The 23,534-nt window shown below is 50.5% G+C and overlaps 2 protein-coding genes across 4 annotated transcripts in view; one reads left to right on the plus strand and one right to left on the minus strand.

Annotated features, from left to right (window-relative positions):
* The window catches only part of LOC142570884 (acetylcholinesterase-1-like), a 162,002-nt gene that overhangs the window by 60,833 nt on the left and 77,635 nt on the right, over positions 1-23,534 (plus strand). The window lies entirely within an intron of this gene.
* Positions 1-23,534, minus strand: part of LOC142572121 (ADAMTS-like protein 4) — a 71,150-nt gene that overhangs the window by 13,956 nt on the left and 33,660 nt on the right. For both annotated transcript variants that reach the window (XM_075681011.1, XM_075681010.1), the window contains exons 3-9: positions 12,204-12,424; positions 10,373-10,451; positions 8,241-8,343; positions 5,062-5,195; positions 3,751-3,946; positions 1,187-1,359; positions 401-599 (exon numbers count right to left, since the gene is read on the minus strand). In XM_075681011.1, coding sequence (XP_075537126.1) covers positions 401-599; positions 1,187-1,359; positions 3,751-3,946; positions 5,062-5,195; positions 8,241-8,343; positions 10,373-10,451; positions 12,204-12,424 — 1,105 coding nt within the window. The remainder of the gene's footprint in view (positions 1-400; positions 600-1,186; positions 1,360-3,750; positions 3,947-5,061; positions 5,196-8,240; positions 8,344-10,372; positions 10,452-12,203; positions 12,425-23,534) is intronic.

The raw sequence follows: 23,534 nt of genomic DNA on the forward strand, positions 1-23,534 counted from the left end.
TACCTGCAAGCGTTAACATTAAATAGAATAAATGAGAAGCGCGTACTCGCGAAATGGCAGCGAGGAATTTCATTACGTTTACGAAGAAAATGCCGTTTAAGAATGAACGCTCGCTTTCGAAGGTATGAAGCCTTTATAACTGTACAGTTCATCTGTTCAAAACAAGCAATTTTTCAAGGCTATTTGTAAACATTGTGTATTTGTCGCGTGGTATCCGTCATTCTGAGATGCCACCGCATGCCAGTTATTTAGAAGTCTGGTTCAATCAATCAATCAATCAATCAATCAATCAATCAATCAATCAATCAATCAATCAATCAATCAATCAATCAATCAATCAATCAATCAATCAATCGTATATGTGGTGTGGTTGTACTGGTAGCCGGCCTTCCAGCGTCACCTGTGCCGCAGGTCTTGCTGCAAGTGAAGGCCAGCTGCCAGCGGAACGGGCCCGTCTCGAGCACGGCGCGTGACCGCAGGAACTGCCCGCCGAGCGAAGGCTCGTCCGCCGATGCCGACGGAGGCGCGCCCTTGTTGGCCACGCGGCTGCTCACGCTGTACTGGAACTTGACGCCCAGGTTCGGGCTGCGGAACACCAGCTGCGGAAAAGTGCGGCTGTCAACCACGCAGACACAGAGTGGCAGAAGAGGTGCATTGAAAAGGCGTGCTACACAGATACGCCATGGGAAATATTTGTTGCCAAGCGCATTGGTCAGGCGTCCACATACTAATTGATGTCTCATGTCAGCGAGTTATATCCTCGCCGAGAGCCATGCTATGCTTCGCGCCTTATGTTGCAGGAAATGGCGGCTTAGCCTATGTCATCGTTCGAATTAATGGCCACCATCTTACTGCCATGCAGGACTTCAGTTTAGGGGGTGAACATAACTTTTTTTTTCTTTAACAACCACGTCTTCATCATTCTCCGCAGCATCGAAAACCTTTTACCGAACTCGTCTAAACTTTCGGCACAACCCCTAACGTACTGGAGATGTAAAGATAAGTCAAGCATCAAGTGCATAATGTAATGTAGCATTATCGCAGGGATGTTTTTAGCTTTTTTAAACGGACCACTTCAGTTTTACTGCCTTCGCTGGCACAGGAGAACATACATGTGTCTGTCCTTGCGATTCTGTGCGCGGATTGTAGTGTGAATGATAAAGAAGCATGCACATAATGTCGGTACCATGAGGTGGACAGGCCTGGCGAGAGGTCCCCTGGCCTCCAAGGACTGAGCGCCGGTGCGATTCTGGACGCGGTAGTGGAAACGGGTACCTGCGCCCGCGTACACACCGGCGGGATCCCACACGCCGGCGTTTCCGTTCAGTATGAAGCGACCATTCTCAGCGTCCTTCACAGCTGTCAATCAATCAATCAATCAATCAATCAATCAATCAATCAATCAATCAATCAATCAATCAATCAATCAATCAATCAATCAATCAATCAATCAATCAATAAATCAATCAATCAATCAATCCCTTCTTCGCACGTTTACAAATAAGGTCCAATTATTATAGTAACGTTAGGCCGGATTTGTTGAGTGAGTGAACTTCGGGTGAACGGACAAGCAAAAAAACATCACATGCTTAACACCAAAAGATTGTGCAACACGATGAAATGATCCGCTTGGAGTCATTTTATAATTACGAGTGCTTGGAATTGCCGCTTCTGACACAAAAACTGACGCGATAGAAAAAGCAGGAAGAAATAAAGGATACCAATATGCCGAACAATCTGCCACACACGCTATACTAAAATGTATGGGCGAAATTGGGTTCGACAACGAAAAAGTCATTGCCAAATCTAACCATGTACAATATATAGCATATATATATTTCTGTATTTGGAAACACAACATGTAGCGAGGCCCATGGCTTCTTCATTGGTTTTTCATCATGGAACTTGACTTGCATAACTTGGCATTGCGTAACCTGGAGCATGACTTGATCGCTGATGTCATCGATGCTCCAACGCGCCGTCGATACTATGGCTATACACTGCAACGCTCACGTACGCGCTGTTCACGTCTTGTTTCTGATTTTCTCATAGTTTAACAGACATAAGCCTTAAGGTGTCTCGAAACGGCGCTGAAGCTGGTTGAAGGCTGCCGGTGTTCAGACTCAGGATACTCCACACTGGCGCTGAATTCGGTGCCCCGGCTAACTCAGCAATGAAATTAGGGTGCGAGTTACACAGCCAGTACGCATGCTTAAAACATCATGGCCACGAATACAGGAGCGCCGAGCATTGCGGGTGAGTGTGCAATTTATTCACCAACAGCAGCTGTTACCATTGTTGAAAAGCCTCGGGGTTTTTGATGAGGGCCGATCCCTGAGTACATCTACAGAACCGCGAGTAGTAACTGCTCTACACACAGACCATGGACTCGTGCCAGTGGCAAGTAGTCTATGACCTGCCTCCCCTGCGCAACGCCGCGGGAGTATCATGACTGGGACTTGCTCCACCGGATTCGGCCAGTAACACACAAATGCCTTCTAAATGTGCTGCATACCAGGCTCTACACGTCCATCATATCTAAAGAAAATTCGGCAGAACCTATTTCCCGATGACTATCGATGGTAATGTTTTTAGCATTGAATCAATATAGCGACACAACGAACTGGCACCATCGAAATGAGTTATGCACGAGGCGTATACTGCAGCGGGAAATCCTGTTTTCGCGTCCTCATGAACACTCAGTGTCGAAGTGCATAGCGTACCGGCGCGTGCGAACGCTCCGAAACGCATCACGCGGCAACCGGGCTCCTCTCTCGCGCTTTCCGGACACGCTGCGCCATCTTTCGGCACTGCCAAGAAATCCGCGCGTGGCCTCCGAGACGAGTGGCGCGCCAGTGCCTGAGAACGCAGAGAATTGCTGCACACTCAGTGACCGAAGTTGGCGAGATGTTCTTTGAAGAGCCGCACATATAGCCAGCGTACTTATAGCGCAGCTCGCTAAAGCGTTGGCGTGATAGGCGTTCATTGAAAAGCGGCACATACCCACTGTATTCGTGGCGCATCCTACTAATGCGTCGGGTTGCTCTCCTTGTAACGTGGGCTTGATTCCTCTCAGCATTGGAGAAACTTAAGGGATCTTTTTCGTCATTGTGGAGCGGCACATTTCCAGTAGCACATACCTAGTTAAACAAGATGGCGTGAAAGACGTTCATTGAAGAGCACAGCTCCAAGTCGGCATCAAAGAGTTTTTTCGGATAGCGGTATACCTGCCCAGTCCCGCGTCTACAGTGACTCATGTCAGCGTGAAAGAGGTTCCTTGAAAAGCGGCATGTATGCACACATTGCCACATACTCAGTGACCGAAGTTGGTCCGACGGTTGGTTTCGAACCCTGTTGCATCAAGACAGCATCCCGATGCGGTACCCATTCGACCACGGAGGCTTGAAATTGCATAATTTCTTTCTTTCTTTCCTTTTTTTTTTTTTGAAGGGGCACGTTGCAAAGGGATCGCGAGCTGCTTAGAGTAGCCATTGGCTTGGAGCTGCTGAGTCACAGAAGAGTATTGAATTACGCCGAGAACGTAAATATAGGACATAACATCTAAACTCCACATTCGAGGCTGCAATTTTTAGAACGCTCGCGCGTACGCACGCACGTAAGCGCAGACCAAAGCACATCGCCGAAAATGTGGAAGGGTTGGAGGGGGGCACGAATATCCGCGCCAGTCGGTTCATCATCATGCCATGGTGTTTAAGTTGTATGCCGGTTATACACAGCGTATGTCCTCACCAAGCCTGTTCCCTTCTGCCGTGGCCACCAGGCTGGCCGCTCCCCTGGGTACGACCGCGATCACCTCGTAGTCCTTGGACAAGTTGCGCAGTGTCAGCAGACCCGAGAATGTCCGGCACGTCGAGTTGTCACCGCCGCACACGCCGCAGAGGTCGGCACTGCGCCGTGAGCTCACCACGCCGTCGCAGCCCACTGCCTGTGAGAGATGCGCCGGGAAGAGTGTCGACGTCGCGCACAAGGAGCGCCACAGTGGCTTGATCTGAGGCCCGAGACCTTCGAGCTAGGATGTCTTTATTCTCTCGCACGTAAGCGTTCAGACGAAGGCGAAAGCTGCCGCATGCACTGCAAAGCATCTCAACAGTGCCACGCACTGGTGATACAATGAGTTTGCGATATTCGCGCACGCAAGAACTGATTTTACAAGCCACCTTCGCTGTCGCCTTGTTCGCTATTACGATTGGCGCTGATGCGCATCCTAACAACCCGTTCTCGCACACAAACTGTTAAAAATTGGCGCCTGCGAACGAAGTGATTGATAGCCAGGGCAACTTGCAAGTGAAAAGTAGTTAATACGGATGAAACACTGTGAATATCGGTATATCAACCTGCCCAAAGCAACGGTATTGAAAAAAAGGATGTATTTGCAAAGCATCATTTCCGGATAATTACTGAACGATAAAAAAAAAGAAGCAAACGCAATTATTTCTTTACAACGATAGCTTTTCTACAAGTGGCCTTGTAACTTAAGACCCTCACGCATTCAGACCTGAGTGACATAACGCACGTTGCTTTTAGTATATCCGCAATTAAAGAATCCGGAAGATAATTTCGGAGCGGTTGGCGCGTCCTCCCCGGCCTTGTATATATGACGTCCGCCGACTATAAATGAGGCGCACGCGTTTGGCTGCTCCGGAAGACGCGGCGTCGAACATAAAGCTTCACTTTCTTCGCTGGCCGGGACGCGGTCTACAGGGTAATTAAGTTATCGGTGCTCATAATGAGTACATAGGTTTCGGCACCGTCGACGTCACACACCTTTGCTCAACGCCCAGCGACGGCCGCCATTTGCTGGCAGCCTCTCGCTTTTCAGATTAACTGCTCGCGCGCGTTCTCGAGAACAGATGGCCCGCGCGCTCGTCATGCGACGGATGCGCGCAAGTGTCGCTTGATGTATGGATGTTGTTGAACGCCGAGAAATAACTGAAACCGCATAGGCCTCAAGGAGGCTCCAAACGATTCCGGAAGAAGGCGGCGAGCTCCCAGTTAAAAGTTTCAAAACGGCCGCTCAGTTTGCGTGGGCTTTACACTTACCAGGCAGCTGCCACCAATGCAGACACGATCGTCCAGGCCAGCGGAACAAGGGGTGCCGTCTTTAACCACTTTGGCCAGCGTGGCGTAGAAGCGATGGCCCATCGGCTGACAATGTAACTGGCAGTCGGCCGGTTCTGCGGGCAAGCCGAAACCGCGGGTCACCGACGACATTGTGCGCTTAAATGATTGGCGCATGCACGCAACGCGTACATATACCGCATTCCGTGGCGCGGTTTGCAAAACAACGATGAGCGCTTGTCGAGAGCTTTCCATGTGCGAGAGCCTGTGTATAGTTAAAAGGGGGCCTCGTTTGTTTTGGCACGCGGACCATATATTTCGCGACGCGCCCTCGACGCGGCGACCGGGAAGCGGAGCAAGCCAGCCCGCTGCGCATCGTCTCGTCTCGTTGACCAAGAACGACGCGACGTGCCCCCTTGTGCGGCTGCGGCGCGTCGCCTATGACGTGTTCGTAAACGACGGATCCAGCGCAGACCACGCGTGCGTCAAGGCACTTAAGTGGTTAGGCACGCAGGCAGAGAGAGACGTATGCGTGTAGTTGGCGCACGTGATGGTGGAGATTCGCCTTGTTTGATGCGCCGAAAGAAGGGGCCGGTATCAGCTTCCAAAGCAAGCGAAAAAAATAAAAGAAAAGAAAAAGGAAACCGATGGACAGAGCGGTATAGTTAACTGGCAGAGGCGAGTACTGTTCTGTGCATGCATACTTATTTATTTATTTATTGAGGAAGGGGGAATTGCTGCGACCCATCCAGCACAGTATGGAAGCTTCATCAATGTGTACCTGCTCTGTGTATAGACTCGGCGTTTGCTTGTGTCGTTTAAGCTCCAATATGATATGCACAAATGAATTCAAAAATAAGATAAGGGATAACGTGTAAAATACAGATCAGTCAATAACATACCCGAACTGGGCGCTCATAAGAAAGGCACTATACTGAGGCATACTATCGTGTTTTCAGCGGTATCGAATACAAGGTGTGTTGGAGAGTATCAGAAAAGCACGCGAATCTAGATGGGTATAATATACGGGTTTCTTTCTCAAGACTATTCTTTCCGTATTGTCCAGCGTCCACAATCGGCTGTGATAATGAGGGCGGAGCGCGCTGCTCGGACCACTGACGAAGACCGAAAAACGAATAACATTGCAATACAGCACTTGCATTATCTGATCTCGGTCCTACTTACAGAATAGTGCTACTGCTTAGAATGTCGTCGAAAGTGAATGCCACCTCAAAGTCTCCACAAATTAAAAGCGGGGCGATAGACATGAAATTTCACCGTCCGCGGTTTTTTCGCTGCACTATCCCTACTGCATGCTATCTTGGCTCCTTGTCGGTGATCGTGGGAGAGTGAACATAACACATTCGTCTTTTGTTCACTCGATGGCCGCAAACCTTCGGTACACTGGTACTTGTCTTCCTAGCGCTTTGTCGCAGTTTACAGAAAACAAACACTGTTGCTACCGGACCAGACGAGTCACGTGACGCGGAACGCCACGCATACCTGCATATAGCCGTCTCTCACTCGGTGTCACAAATTAAGTTGCTCAGCTTAATATATGCTGTTTGGGGGACGCTGGCCACGACACTGCAAGGATGCTCTTAGCTCGCAGGGGCTAGGCACGTGGAGAGGGGGGGAATAATCGATCGGGCAGTGTTGGCGCCGGCTTGCAACGCGTGTCGCAAATGGGTGGACTCGAATAGCTCAGATGAATTGCTCGCCCCGAGTGGGTGTGCGCACACTCAGCGTCCACATACGCCGGCGCACGGAGTTATAAAAAAAAAAAATGGGGGGAGGGGAGGGGGGTGAAACATCTTGGGGCGAGCGTGGACCAATTGACGCGCAAAGCCGAAACAAGCGAGTGGCGTGTTGCCAAGATGGCTTCGAGCCCGCCGCTCTCATGCTGATAAGAGCGAGTCGTCGACCGGAACCAGTGCTCGCACCCTCTCTGACCGATAGAGGACGCCAGGGAACGCATGCATGAACAAAGTGGGGGGCTGCTACGAGTCAATTTACGATTCTCCGAACGCGCGGAGCGGCTATAGGGTTACGAGACCTCAAGCAAGGCCGCACGCTGGCGAGCATCTCGTTGGCTGCCTCATTGTCCTCCCTCGCGCTTCGCTCGAGCGCCTCTCGCACTCGCCGTGAGCACGGCACGAGAACTTCCGAGCTGGGAGGAGCAGCCTCCTTTTGTTGACTCGCCGCGGATGGCTCTAGCTTAAGTGGCGCCAGATACAGCGTTGTTCTGCGAAGATTACCTGTTACGTAACGTGTGGTTGCCGTGCTGAAAGAATTAGGCTGTTATGGGGACGTCTTTTTTGAAGCATCCGGTCATAACCAAGCGCCGAGGATAACCGTCTTCGTGCTATAGGAACTGCTGTTTTACAAGTGGTATGGGTATAGTAGTGGTGCTTTTGTGAATTTGGAAACGCGTTATTGGTGCGCGTTAGGAATACGAGTGTCTTTAGTTCCTGTATCATGTTCATACAAGCAGGCAAAGTTCCTTTTTGTATATATGCTTGCATGCCTTCGTTATAATAATAATAATAATAATAATAATAATAATAATAATAATAATAATAATAATAATAATAATAATAATAATAATAATAATAATAATAATAATAATGAAAACACAATTTAAATACGCGGTTCAACTGATGTGGGTGAAGGAATAAACAAGGGAACATAATTTTATTCTTCTGTACGCGTAAGCCTCTGCAATTATTTGCGTACACACCACACACAATCTCGTTTTCTACGAGATCTTGGTGATTGTATCGTCACGTCACTCTAGGTACATATAAAGAACGAGCTGTAGTCTGTGGGAGTATCAAACGGTCTACACGAGACCCCATTACTGAAGGGATCTGACTTTTATAGAGATCTGAGCATTACTGAGTTCTAAAATATATTTACGAACAAAAGACCCGAGCGCTAGGGCTAACCATCGCTTTCTGAGACGTGCAAATGTCTCGGCCACTTCTACACAAAGAAATACCTGGGATATCGACACGTCAATGAAACACACTCAAGAAACACGTCAATGAAACATACTACGAGAACAGCCGTTCGCTATAGAAACCTATTGAACACAGCCAGCATGTGCATTTACTATTACACCAGCGTCAGCGTTACAAAAGTTTCCAGAAAGTACTTACCCCTGATGAACTTCTTCCACACGTACTTATTGCCTTCGAAACTCATGTTGTCGAAGGCAGAGCACTGCTCCTGTCTCGGGTCGGTTTCGATTTCGTTACATGGCTGCGGCAGTCCGGAAGAAGAGGATTCAAAACGCACAGGAATTAAAAATAGTAAGAAAAACATACGGACAGTGTGAAAATGCACGAAAATAACAAATTGATTTACTTGGAAGCTACATGCACCCACACCAATCACTTACACAATTATTACCAACATACAACGGTGAGAGAAATAGTGAGAGAGCGTTGAAGGAGGACCCTCACCTAGAGGAGAGCACAGAAAGAAAGAATAAGAGAAACAAATTCCGAAAGTTTATCAAATTACGTGTCATCTTGCGCTCTTTCGTTTAGTGTTTCAAATAGCGGTATTCACATAAGCTGGGTGCGCATTCGCGAAAGACTCTCACGCTAGAATTGTTGAGCAAGAGCAAATTGCAGTCAACCCAGATGATGGAGATATTATCAGCGAAGAGGGTCAGCCAATGACAAAAAGCGCTGGCGAACGAGGTGCTTTGTGAATTCGGCCGCTGATTTTTTCATGAGCTGCGTGTAAATTTGAATCTCTGTTCTGACCTTCTCTTAGAGCCAATGTAAAGAAGTGCCCAAGAATGTGGCGTATACACTTCCGAAAGGGGAACACGAACATGCAAGTGACGTGATTAACGGGAAGTACTAAGAAACTTTCACGTCTAAAATCACGCAGTACTTTCGAGCGATGACTACGCGAACATTCGAAACACCGTTCCTATTCTTCTTCTGTCGCGCAAACGTATTATGAAATGACAGCAGTATAGCCCATGCACAGCAATTTCTTAAAAAAAGGCTGACAGCGGTCGCGGCATGAAAATTTCTCCTTGACGTCGGCTTAAAATTTATGTCTACCTTGCTAAACAGAAGTGCACGCTTCTGTGCAACAAGGCAAGCAATAGTGTGCGGCAAAAAATAATGAGATAATACTGTTTAAATGATGGAACAACATGCTTGTACTGCTTCTCCAATAGGCAAACGTTTGAGAACAAGAATGAATTTGATGCCGGAGACCTTGTATAAGGTTAAATTCGCAGCAGAGAGATGATCAAATAGACGAAATCTCTTTTCATTATTCAGGTCAGGCTGCGTACGGAGATCTGGTAAGACGCAGGAGAGTATTTCACGACCCCACTAACTTAGTGTGGGGATAAAAAAAAAATGGGGTTTCCAAAACCAAATGCACGCCTCCGGAAATTTGGACCCCCTGGGGTTCTTTAACGTGCTACCAAATATAAGTACACTGGTGTTTTCGTCCCCATCTAAATGCGGCCGCCGTGGCCGGGATTCGATCCCGCGACCCCGTTCTTAGCAGCCCAACACCATATCCACTAAGCAACCATGGCGGGTTTAGTATGGGATAGAAGAAGCGGTTGCTGCGGCACAAAAAGACTAATTCATAATTTATCGTCACCGATCAGAGGATGTGCAGCCAACATGCACAACATATTAAATGCAACACGAGAATGAAGGTTATGATGGTTAACGAATAAATATTGAAGTCAGCTATTAGTATTATTCAAAACAAGAAGCCGCTTTAATACGTCACAGCGAACTGAATATAACATAAATATTTGAGTGTTAAAAAAAAGAAAAAAGCTGAGTGGTGCGGCCACGGCCGGGAGTAGACGTGCCACACGCCGGGAAGACGTCATGGCCGTGTCACGGTGACGCCTCCCCAACAGGGGAAGGCTAATCGTTCAGCAGGCATTCCTGATAAAGTTGCTTCACTCACTCACAAAACATCCACGTTTTGTTTTCGTATTCTTTCTTTTTTATGGTTTCGTGTTTACAAGAGGAGAAACTGTGAGTGCCCTAGTATTAGCGTGCAAACAACAGCGATGGCCACCACGCAAGACAAGATTTTCAGCTGCCAAGTTTCAGAAGTCACAATTCTAGGACACTGCATTGTATCAATCGGCATTGAATGGCTTTAAAGGCGCTGGCGTTTCATCTAAATGACACCAAACAAGAGGAAAGAAAATAAGACCGCTGCCGGATTGGGCTTGAATGCAACGCTGAAGGTTCTTTCGTAAGTTTACTCGTAAGCTCTTGTGACGTACCTCAACGCCGCAGATTCGATAACGCTTGGCAGGTCCACGGCAGCGGCCAGCCTTCTTGCTGTTGCGCACACGCCGGTGTCTGCGAATACAATGCAACAAACGGGCCGAAAAATGCGGCAGCATTTTGCACTGCTGCATGAGTCCAAGGGTAGCAGACATGCGTGCACTGGTGTCAAACACAAAAAGCTGCGCGAATACTCGGCTCGTAAATAACGACGGATAACGTTGCACCACACCAAGGCAACTCTGTCTATAGCATACGACATAGCTGGCGGCGCGATAACTCTCGTCATCGTCATCTATAGGAACGACTGTACATCTCGCACAAGCCGATGGTCACGAACTTATCCATACTATATACCGCAAGAGGGAGAGCGAACATTTTTTTTTCTTCTTTCTGATAGGCGGTGCAGGCTATTTGCCGCAGCTTGTAGACTTCATCCTGCTATACGTCTTGCATCGTTTCTTGGCATCGCTTTATAGCGTAGCAGAGAAACTAGGAAAGGTCGAAGCGGTCGGCACTTAAGAAAAAAAAACCACGGAATCGGAACGGCTGAAACCACGAGGTCCAATACAGGAGCAAAACAAGCGCCAAACGCTTGTCAAAAACGTGATCCCATCCGCCGCCCGCGGAGTTCCCGCACGTGTACCGCTCGCGGGCCCTAATTGCGGTGGGGGAATCGAGGCCGTGACTCGCGGCTTTTTTTCCAAACCTTAGGCGGCAGGCGGGTCGTCGACACTCGGAGTTTCTCGCCGACCCTCGTTGCGGCTCAGGGTGGGAGGCGAAGTCAGGCGGCATCGGGCGCGCCCCTTGATGAAGAAGGATGCCCGTGAACCGCGCTCGCTGGGCCGCCGAGGGGGCAACCCTTTGGACACACTCGGCTCGCTCGCCCGGCTCGGATCGTGCGGAACCGGCGCCGTTCTTTCATTTCGAGCGCGCGAGACGCGCCCCGCGCGCCGTAAACGCTGGTCGTTTTTCTGAGCGTTAGCGACGTGGTTTAGGACTCCATTGCAATGAAGCAGGAAGGGGAGGGGGAAGGGGGGGGTGACCTTAATAACTACATGTGTTACATACGTTTGGGACGCCGGAAGTTGGACGAGCGAAGTCGGAGCGCCGCCTTGCTTGCTATTTTACATTCGCAATCACGAACTGGCTTCGTTGCACGTTATAGCCTTGATTAAATAAGCGCGGCGTCATGATTATTAATGCCGCCGGTAATCGCGAGGACTTTCTGACGGGCCGAGCGTGGTTTCCTGGCTCGAAGTAGGCCCGGTGCATCCCGAGGAAGCGGCTGTAAGCAGATGTAAAGACGCTTCTTCACGCGCGAAGACTTGATCTCCATCTCGATCTCCATCGTAGCTGTCAAGATTCTCTCTCATCTCCCTTCTACCAGACCCGTAATTAGTTTGGCCACAACTGTGCGATTCAAGCCAACAGCGAACATCTCAGCTTTTCTCTTAAAAAGAATATTTCGTCTAAAGTGATTGATGGACAGTGTGAGCCATTCTGCTGCGCTGAAAATTGCGGAGAGCGGTGGGTGGGTAGGGGGGGGGGGGGGAGTAGTGCTGAGGAGCTGACGATTACTAGCGTAAGTGGAAAAATTGCTTAATTTACTCGTATAGAAGCCGACGACATTCACCATTTATCATTTTTCGGCTGACAGAAAGACGGCGAATTCTTTCACAGGGAAGAGAGGGACGAAACAAGAGGGCCATCAGTGGGTTTCTTTGATTTGTCGTGCCGCACTGCTCAATTGGCTCATAACAGCGGCTCGGGCAGTCCGGGGTGACAAATCCAAGACACTCAGCGATGGCCAGCCGTTCTGCTCACCGCGGAGGCCTTCCTAGGCAGCGCCGTGTCTGGTAGGAGAGACCGCCACCGCAAGATCTCGAACAGGGCGACCAGGGGCCCCAGCTCGTCCAGCTTCGGCTCAAGGGCACACCGGCGGTTGCCTGTGCGGCAGCCGCCGCTGAGGCGGGTGACGACGGGATGCCGTCCGCTCCGCTGCTGCTGCGCCGGGGCAGGTCCGCCGCCTTCGATCTCGCCGAATGCTGCAAGGCCGCGAAAAGGCAACTTGTCAACGCGGCATGCGCGCCTGACCGAGTCCCACGGGCAGATTCAAACTTCATACGAGTCGATACAGCGTGATCCGAGCAAGAAACAGGAGTTAACTAGTAGCGCAGGACCAAAACAAAGCGAATTCGAAAATAACTGCGTATTATTTGGATCGGACTGCTGGTACGATCTGTTGGGAACTCGGCGCTGACGCCCGTGGTTGTACCTGGGTCGCAAGCCCCAAGGGTAGCGTTGGCCTGGCGGCCTGGGGTACAACTGCAAGCATCCGAAGGTCCCGGCAAAGCATGAGTCGACAGGTAACAACGAAACAACTTGTTTATTTTAACATCGCAAAGAGTTGGCGGTCAGGTTTGACCGAAGTAGAGAGACGGGAGAGCACTTCACTCAGCAGAAGAAATCGGAGCCCTCCTTGGCGTCCGGGGGCAGCTGTTTTTATACTCTCGCAGTTGAGGGCAAGAAGGAACCCCTCAAAAGACGAGCACGTGAATGTACAATGGGCTAATGGTGACGCACACTGTCGTAGCGATGCCGTAGCACCATGTCGTGGCGCTGCGCACGATCTCGTAGCACCTGGTCGTGGCGCTGCGCAGCACACTGTCGTGGCGCTGCGCAGCACACTGTCGTGGCGCTGCCGGTCGGACACAATGACTGTAACGAGAAGATGGTCCCTGCTTTGGCATCGCCTGTTTCGGGCACAATGACTGGAACGAGATCCCTGCTTTGGCATCGCCTGTTTCGGGCCCAATAACTGGAATGAGATCCCTGCTTTGGCATCGCCTGTTTCGGGCACAATGACTGGAACGAAATCCCTAGGCGGTCGCATCGCCGCAGACGCGCCTGGAAACACCTGGCGATGAGTGTTGCGGTGACGACGATCGGGCCAAAATGTCCGCCGCCCCGCCGCCGTCGCGCCGGCAAAACCACGTGTCGCAGGCGAAACGCAACAGACCGCCCCGCCGGGGAAAGGAGATCCCGATGGACAGGGGACTGCATCCGCTGTCCGGAGGGATGTCGCTCGATGATGCTCATAACCGAAGTCGGGCGTCCCTTGACGTTTCTTGAGCGCAGCGCACAGAGAAGGCCTCGTTCTCTCGTTCAGGTTCGCACGGGACACTGCAAAGTGACTTCGGGAGAGTTCACATTTTTGTTCTCGTTCCCGGCAAGCGTTAGAACTACGCTGAAAACTCCACCGCTCAGTCAGCAAGCACGGCACAACCCTCACTAAGCCCTGCCAGGCTCTTTCCCCTTTTTATACCACTGCCTAGTTCCTTACAGTAGTCTAGCATCACTCAGAACGCGTCCACAAATTGAAAAATTGCACTAGAAAGCATATCATCACTTTGAAACACTAAACAAAAGCAATATGTTAAAAAAAATCCTGCCTCAGGAAGAAAACATCAGTAACAAACAATTTTGAGGCTGATTCCTACGTTAGGGGCTTCGACTTAAGCCATCGGCGTTACCGTTGAGACTCCCCTTTTTGTAACGCACCTCAAAGGAATATTGTTGTAAAGCGAGGCTCCAGCGCAGGAGGCGGCCATTTTTGGGAGAGATGGTCTGCAGCCATTGGAGAGGGCAGTGATCTGTCTCAATGATAAACCTCGAGCCGGCTAGATAGCATGACAATTTCTGAACGGCCCACACGAGACATGCACACTCTTTCTCGGTGGCGCTATACGCCTGCTCACGACTGGTCAGCTTACGACTAGCATACAGGACGGGGTGTTCTACTTCTCCATTTTCCCGTTGGCACAGTACAACGCCCATGCCTCGCTCACTAGCATCGCACTGAACAATGAACCCTTTTGTATAGTCTGGCGATCGTAGCACAGGCTGGCTTGTTAGGGCACTCTTTAGGGCGCTAAAAGCTCTTTCCTTTGTCTCGTCCCAGACGACTGTTTGAGGCTCTGTTTTTCTTAGAGCATCCGTCAGGGGAGCCGCGATATCAGAGTACCTAGGGATGTACCTCTGATAGTAGCCGGCGACACCTAAGAACGACCGAATATCGGTCTTTGTGCGCGGTTGCGGAAAGTCTCGCACAGCGGCCACTTTTATTTCAGAGGGGCGGCGACGACCCTGACCAATCACGTGACCGAGGTAGACAACCTCGGCCTGTGCTAACTGGCACTTAGGAGCCTTTACTGTCAAGCCTGCTTCGCGCAGGCGGGTTAGCACTGCCCGCAAGTGTGTCATATGCTCAGACCAGGATGCGGAGAATATCGCTACGTCGTCTAGATACGGTAAAGCGAATTCTTGCTGTCCCCGCAACACTTTATCCATGAGACTTGAAAAACAGTATGGCGCGTTCTTCAAACCAAAACTCAACACTTTAGGACGGAATGTTCCCATTGGTGAAATGAACGCCGCATACCTACTAGCCTCTTCTGTAAGTGGAACCTGCCAATAACCCCTGACAAGATCTAGGGTGGAAATAAACTGAGCGCTACTAACTTTCTCAAGGCGCTCCTCGATGTTAGGGATCGGATAAATTTGATCCTTAGTGATGGAATTAAGCCTGCGGTAGTCGACGCAAGGACGAGGTTCCTTGCCCGGTACCTCAACTAAAATCAAAGGGGAGGTATAATCACTCTCACCTGCCTCAATAACACCGAGCTGTAGCATTTTCTTTACCTCAGCCTCCATAATATCGCTCTGGCGGGGTGACACCCGATACGCCTTGGATCGTACTGGCTCTGGGGAGGTAAGTTCTATATCATGAGTAAGTACAGAAGTCCTACCAGGCCTCTCAGAGAACAGACCTTGAAACTCTTGTAATAGCTGGTGTAGTTCGGTTTTCTGCTCAGGCGACAGCGGTGCTTTACTGATAAGGTCACTAATGACTTGACCGGTGTCTTCCCTGTTCGTCACTGAGCCTAGTCCTGGAAGCTCGACCGGAAGCTCTTCAGGAACGTTTACCATCATGCACACCACTGCTTCCCTTTGTCTATAAGGTTTGAGCAGATTACAGTGGTAAACTTGCTGTGCTTTCCGCTTTCCTGGCAGACTTACCACGTAGTTAACGTCCGACAGTTTCTGAACAATTCGTGCTGGGCCCTCCCACTGCACGTCTAGTTTGTTGTTTAGCGATGTGCGCAATATCATGACCTCATCGCCAACCTCAAAACGACGGGCCCTGGCTGTCCGATCATAATAAACCTTGGCCCTCTGCTGGGCCTTTGTCATTGCCTCACCTGACAACTCCTGTGCCCTTCTTAAGCGTTCGAGGAGCTTAAGCACGTACTCTACCACGACTGGGTCGTCGCCCCTACCTTCCCATGATTCTCGAAGCATGCGAAGCGGAGATCGAAGCGAGCGACCGTACACCAGTTCAGCTGGCGAAAACCCCGTAGCCGCATGCGGCGCGGTCCTTAAAGCAAACATCACCCCAGGCAGACACAGCTCCCAGTCAGTTCGATGTTCAAAACACAACGCTCTCAACACGCGCTTCATGACGGAGTGGAGCTTCTCAACGGAATTCGACTGTGGGTGGTACACTGAGCTGTGTAGCAGCTTTACCCCACACCTTTCGAGAAAAGTTGTCGTCAAAGCGCTAGTAAACACTGTGCCCTGATCTGATTGGATTTCCGCAGGAAAACCAACTCGCGCAAATATGGACAGTAGTGCATTGACTATCTCAACTGAGCTGAGTTCCTTAAGCGGCACTGCTTCAGGGAACTTTGTCGCTGGGCAGATCACAGTCAAAATGTGTCTGTACCCCGTGGCTGTTACCGGCAGAGGTCCCACAGTATCAATAACGAGCCGTCTAAAAGGCTCCGTAATGATAGGTACCAATTTCAACGGCGCCCTCGATTTGTCCCCTGGTTTGCCCACCCGCTGACAAGTGTCACATGTCCTCACGAAATGGTCTGCGTCCCGAAAACACCCTGGCCAATAGTACTCTTGCAAGAGACGGTCCTTAGTTTTCTTAACTCCTAGGTGTCCGGACCACGAACCCCCATGTGACAAGCGCAACAGATCCTGACGATAGCATTGAGGCACGACCAGCTGATCGAACTCCACTCCTCGGCGGTCTAGATACTTCCGGTACAGGACTCCACCTCTTTCCACAAAACGCGCAGTTTTCCTGGCGATACCTTCTTTGACATTGCAGCGCACGTTTTCCAGGCTGCCATCCTTTTTTTGCTCGGCTATCAAAGCCGTCCGGCTGACTTTTAGCAACCTATCAAGTCCGTCTGACGTAGGCGCGATGAGCAAATCAGTAGATAGCTCTTCTAACTTTCCCGCGTCGGGATTTTCCTCTCCAGTATCTGGCGCCTTCAACGCTACAGACTCAATTTTATTCTGTTCGGGCGTGCTCTGAATATCAGCTTGCTGCGCCTCTGACCCTTTTTCGTTGTTTGATAACGTCGGCCCCGCAACTACCGCCTTTGCAGCGAGCTCCCGAACCTTCGATCTGGTTAAGGCCTGAACACTGGCTTCACCAAACAAAAGCCCCTTCTCGCGCAGGAGGTGATCGGACCTGTTTGAAAATAGGTACGGGTACTGGGGTGGCAGCATAGATGACACTGCCGCCTCCGTCTCAAGCGCTCCGAAAGGTCCTTCAATAAGCACTTTTGCTACCGGCAGACACACGCTATGAGCTTCCACGGCTTGCTTGATCCACGCGCACTCGCCCGTGAACATATGGGGTTCTACGTAAGACGGGTGAACTACATCCATCGTAGCTGCGGAATCGCGAAGCACTCGGCACTCTTTCCCGTTTACGAGGAGGTCTCGCATGTAAGGCTCAAGAAGCTTCATGTTCTCGTCAGTGCTGCCTATTGAAAAAAACACAACTTTTGGTGTTGTTTCCGGACACTGCGCCGAAAAGTGACCCGGCTTCTGGCACGTATAACAAACGCCCGCTCGCCTCATCTCGAACCGCTTTCTGCGTTCGGCTTCGGCTGCCGTCTCTTTACGTTTGGTCGGATTGCTTTCACTCGCATCCTCACTACGCGTGTCCCCCTTAAATCTCATGGGCGTGAACCTTGGCCTCTCAGACTTGGAGCCAAATTCACCCTTTTGACCGTCCTTAGCTCCGCGAGCTCGACGCGTCACAAACTCCTCGGCTAGCTCAGCGGCTCTAGCCACCGTACTCACGTCTGGCCTATCCAAGACCCAGTATCGCACGTTCTCCGGTAACCGACTATAAAACTGTTCTAGCCCGAAACACTGCAGAACTTTATCGTGGTCACCAAACGCTTTCTCTTCTTTGAGCCACTCCTGCATGTTCGACATAAGCCTATACGCAAACTCTGTATATGACTCACTTTTGCCTTTCTCATTTTCCCGAAACTTCCGACGGAACGCTTCCGCAGACAGCCGGTACTTTTTTAGCAGACTCGATTTTACTTTGTCGAAATCCTCTGCTTCCTCTCTATCCAAGCGAGCGACTACGTCGGCCGCCTCGCCGGGTAACAAAGTGAGCAAGCGCTGTGGCCACGTTTCCCGAGAGAACCCCTGCTTCTCGCACGTTCGCTCAAAGTTAACCAGGAACAAACCAATGTCCTCTCCAAGCTTAAACGGCCGCATCAGGTCCGTCATTTTGAACAATACGCGTTCTCCTGCACCGTGTGCCTGACTTCCATTACGAGCGCGTTCCATCTCTACCTCGAGACGCTTCATTTCCAAAGCGTGTTCGCGCTCTTCTTTTTTCTCTTGTTGCTCTCGCTTTTTCTGTTCTTTACGTTCACGCTCTTCTTTTTCTGTCTCCCTCTCTTCAATAGTCTCAAGGCATTCCGACAGCTCGTCATCCTCAGCCTCTAACTCAAGAATAGCCTTTAGCAGTTCAGGTTTTCTTAGTTTGTCTGAGACATCCAGACCCAACTCTCTTGCAAGCTCCAACAATTTCGGTTTGCGCAACGACTTCAAATCCATGGCTGCTCTGAATGCTGCTTTTTCTACTGCTTACTATTGTCTTGCCGCAAACTAACCCGGCAGCAACGACAACCACAATTACCAGCTCTGTTTCTGACACTAACAAAAAGCCTGGCAAAGCTCAGTAGAAGAAAGTCCCGCACTCACCAAACCTCGCAGGCAGGAATTCCGCGCAGTCGTTCCGCTGCAGGCAACCAGTCGTCACACAGGGCTCGTTGCACTGCTCCCGGATCGTCGTTGAGCTGCTCAGCATACTGTCAACTGCATCTCTTTGCTGCTGGCCTCCGTTGTCGCGATCTCGCCGCTGGCAGACCGTTGTTTGAAGTCGTAGGCGATCTCACCGCTGGCAACCAGATGTTTGGATCGGACTGCTGGTACGATCTGTTGGGAACTCGGCGCTGACGCCCGTGGTTGTACCTGGGTCGCAAGCCCCAAGGGTAGCGTTGGCCTGGCGGCCTGGGGTACAACTGCAAGCATCCGAAGGTCCCGGCAAAGCATGAGTCGACAGGTAACAACGAAACAACTTGTTTATTTTAACATCGCAAAGAGTTGGCGGTCAGGTTTGACCGAAGTAGAGAGACGGGAGAGCACTTCACTCAGCAGAAGAAATCGGAGCCCTCCTTGGCGTCCGGGGGCAGCTGTTTTTATACTCTCGCAGTTGAGGGCAAGAAGGAACCCCTCAAAAGACGAGCACGTGAATGTACAATGGGCTAATGGTGACGCACACTGTCGTAGCGATGCCGTAGCACCATGTCGTGGCGCTGCGCACGATCTCGTAGCACCTGGTCGTGGCGCTGCGCAGCACACTGTCGTGGCGCTGCGCAGCACACTGTCGTGGCGCTGCCGGTCGGACACAATGACTGTAACGAGAAGATGGTCCCTGCTTTGGCATCGCCTGTTTCGGGCACAATGACTGGAACGAGATCCCTGCTTTGGCATCGCCTGTTTCGGGCCCAATAACTGGAATGAGATCCCTGCTTTGGCATCGCCTGTTTCGGGCACAATGACTGGAACGAAATCCCTAGGCGGTCGCATCGCCGCAGACGCGCCTGGAAACACCTGGCGATGAGTGTTGCGGTGACGACGATCGGGCCAAAATGTCCGCCGCCCCGCCGCCGTCGCGCCGGCAAAACCACGTGTCGCAGGCGAAACGCAACAGTATTCGGTATAGCAGCGCTTTATTTGCACAGAGTCAAGCAAAGTCTGCAGTAGTTTGTGTGACTGGCGTTCGGGTCCTTCAGTGTAGAAACAAAGTTCTGCATTTCCCAGCAAACATCAACTCTCCCCACCAAAAGAACCCTTTGCTCCTCGTACGTGAAAGTTCTATTGAGTTTGTCAAAAGTCTGACAGCCTTGAGCATATAAGTCGCAAAGACAAGTGCGTTCTGTGTGGACAAAAGAAGTGAGTGTATTTTTGAGCTTAATTTGTTACTTTTTGCTGCGTAACATATATATGGGGCTTGTTGAGGAGCCTTCAAAGCGATCATATACCAAGACCGGGGGACCAGTGAGGCCCTGGCAGGCGTGATGGTCGAGCACGTCTCGATTCTCCGGGCCGAATTTCGAGCACACCCGTGCCCCTTCTCCCTTCCTCCTCCCCGCGCTTCTGGCGTGGCAGTAAGTAATCCTCTAGGTGCGTCGGACCGCGGGCGCGATGCTAATGCGAACGGCTCGCGTGCGCGCGGGGCCCTTTTCGCCGCCGCCGCCGCCGACGCCGCTGGCGTGGCTGGTACGCACGGCTGCTGCTGTTAGCTGCTGCCGCGACGGACGCCGGTCGTCGAGGCGACGGACTCGTGTTCCGAGTAATGTGCTTCCCCCCCGCTCTCTCTTTCAGGCTGACGGCGCGTGCTGGCTGGGCACGGCGTTTGGCAGAGGAAGAACAGGGCCTCGTGTATGCAAACGGACATCGCTCTCTGCGAGGCTCCGGCGAAGGCCCTTTGTGCTCGTGTCTCTGTATACATAATGCACGACGTGCGCCGACGCCGCAACGGCTGCGGCTGGGCGCGTGGAAGCTCTCCCTCTTCCGTGGGCGCCCGACGGCGAATTCGTCTTCGGAAAACGACTCTCGCGCCACATTTGGAGAAACCCGAGTGGTGGAAGGAAGGCCGCGTGCGCATGGCAGCCCACCATCTTTCGGGACGCAAGAGCGCACACTGCGCTATTAATAATAAGTAATAATAAGAAAATTTGGTTTGCATATCGCGTTCAACGCGACGAAATGCGTGGTGATACAGTGCACAATTTATGCGAGCAGTCATTATGCCATACAGTCTTAAGAAAGAGGGTGGGAAGCATAAAGAAGGTTTAGCAAATGAAGCTTCCACTGCACTCACATATCAGAAATGGTGCTGATATTGCGCAATGCTGCGATGCGTGCAAGTGCCGGCACACCTTCGCCACATGCTTGATCCACCCGAACTTTTCACACGACGTCCACAAAAAATGTGGACGTCGAGCGAGAGGCTTAACATAGCAAATTCAGCAGACTTCAGTGATTCCTATCGATCCAAGCTCATCTAATGCGTTAGCAGCAGGTTCTCTCGCTCTCTTTCCAACACACACACACATACACACACACGCGCGCGCGCTTTTAACACTGATTAGCCGGTAAAAAATGGTCATCAGAAAAAAAATCAATGTAAGCGTGTCAATATTGTACGGCATGAAATCGCAGGCAATACATTACAGCGCACGAAGACGACGGTCTGTGTTTATATATATGTATATTTCACCAGATAACCACTGTTACAATGTTATCGCTCGGCGGAAGACTCGTCTTCATGTGTAGGAACTTTCTTGAATGTTGTCGCCGATTCCATAGCGAAATAATCTTGTCTAACCGGACTGCATCCACAAAGTGAACGTTGGTGTACAGTCAACCACAAAAGTTTACGGACAACGGGATCTCAGAAAACGCTCAATTTCCGAGCAGCCTGCAACATCATGTAGTCAGTAAAGTCAGAACATTACAACGCGGTTCAGATATGCTAGTATAGAGACTGTAAATGCGAAAACTATAGGCTGCGTTGTGAGGCTACGCAGACATTCAGCTTTTTCTCAGATCTCGTGTCTTGTGGTTGACTGTGCAATCTGGAACGAACGCGAGCGCCCGCTATTACGCTGGAATGTGCGGTGAATCATGCATAAATAAACGACGCACTTGACCCGCATATAACGTTTTATACGACCGAAGACTGCGCTCGTCGCTTTATCTGCGCTTGAGTGCTACTTGTTTTTCCTCGGCGCAAGTTCGTCCAATAACGAGTCAATTTCGGGACTCGCAGTTGGGCCACTGTCGGGTCCTTCGCCGTCGCTACAGTTCGGCAATATGCTGTTCCGGTGAGCCCCGACGGCTGGAACAACCACTGACGCAATCCCTGGCTTAAACCAGGCGGACGTGTAGATTACCACGACTGAAACAACGAACGCGGACGGTGGCCTTGTCGGGAATAAACTAGCTCGAACTTGACCATAGCCTACGCGCCGCCCCACCGAACAGAAGAAAGCTCGCGAGAAAAAAGAAAGGTAAACGAAAAAAGAAAAAAAGCTTCCCGAGAGCAAGGTTAAGGAGTCTGATCTTGAGAGTGAAAGAACGGCCTTACGACTCCTGCTTGAATTACAAGGCGCATCGTTTGACAGAGCGACGTGAAAGCTGAGCTCTTTTTCTTCATCGTCCCGCCCCAGCGCCACACGCCACGGCAACGCGAGGAGTGCGGAGAGGGCATAAAGCGTAGCCGCTATTTGGCCAGGACGTCATCCGTCTTCATCCCCGTCTCACTGTTTTCGAGCTCTCCCTTTGCAGGCTCTTTCCCCACGACGTGCGTGCATCTGTGTTGGTGAGTGCGAGTGCAGAGCCGTTTCGGAGGCGCAGCTTGAGGACCGCACATCCGCGTTCCACTCTGGTCGACGGTTGCCCAGTGCTATATACGCCAGCTAGCCTCACGCCCACCGCCCCTATAGTACAGTGCGTACTATACAGGACGTGTCAGCGAACACTTCCCAATCTTTTTTTTTTCTTAATTGCCTGTGGCAGATCGCGCAATTGTAGTTCATGAGCCGGTCTACTCGCGGACATTATACTTGCATAAAAAATGGAAACGCGTAATCTACAAATTAACGAAAATTCACTAATGATGTTTTAACGAATTACCTTATGACACATATTGCAATTTACAAATTCTAGCAGGTGAGATTGCAAGGCATATCCACTTGAAAGGAAATATGTGGATGACTCCATTTGCGAGATATGCGCCGTCAAACTTGCGGTAAAAAAATGCAGCATCGTTCCACTTACTTTCTTAACAAAGCGCCGTTTTATGCATTGAAGAACAAAAGTAACTGGAACACCAATGCATTTCTCCGCAAAGTTTGGGAATTAATATCTCGAAACTGGTATCATCCTGAGAATTCGTTCCAAGTGAATCCGCCTTGCGAACTCCCTATAATTTGCTATAATTTAATTGTATATTGCAATATTTGCCATAAGGTAAGTACTTAAAAACTTAATTAGTGATTTTTTGTTAATTAGTCGATTATGGGTTTAAATTTTTCGTGCAAGTAATGTCCACCTCTTCGAGTAGACCAACTCATGGACTAGAATTTTGCTATCTGCCACAGGTATCTAAAAAAAAAATTGAAAGTGTTCGCTGAAACACGCGGTATAAATTTCGTCTTCTAACGCCTATGAAGCGTACAAACTCGTTCAAGAATCATATGAATACTTGGGCCGTGACAGCAATTGCAATTGATGCGCTGACTATAGAACCTCTATATCAAGCCGCTTCCATTTCGGGCGGATCGCAAATGGAAGTTTCCCCCGAACCCATCTGCTCGCTGCCCGTTCTCGGAACGTGGACGTGACAGTTCGAACGCTGCATTTTTTTTTTTTCCTGCACGCATCTTCTCCAGCACCCTCCTTCTCCGGACACACACGTCACTGAAATGTCACGCCAGCGTTCAACCTTACACTTCTGCGATTTGCTTCTTCTTGCTCGCTCTCCCTTCTTTATTACAATGCATTCTTACGAACTCGCGCCTTACAAATTAGAATCAAGTGGAGAAAGTGTACGCGACGGCAGCTTACGCGCTGCGCTCGGAGACAACGAGGGTACCGTTGTCAGATGGGGACGCGCGTGAGAGCGTGCTGGCAGAGCGGCGTGCGGCAAGGGTTCGGCGCGAGTACCGGCGGCTGCCAAAAAGCGACCGGCGC

The sequence above is a fragment of the Dermacentor variabilis genome, chromosome 2, assembly GCF_050947875.1.
Source record: "Dermacentor variabilis isolate Ectoservices chromosome 2, ASM5094787v1, whole genome shotgun sequence".
Classification (NCBI taxonomy): Eukaryota; Metazoa; Arthropoda; class Arachnida; order Ixodida; family Ixodidae; genus Dermacentor; species Dermacentor variabilis.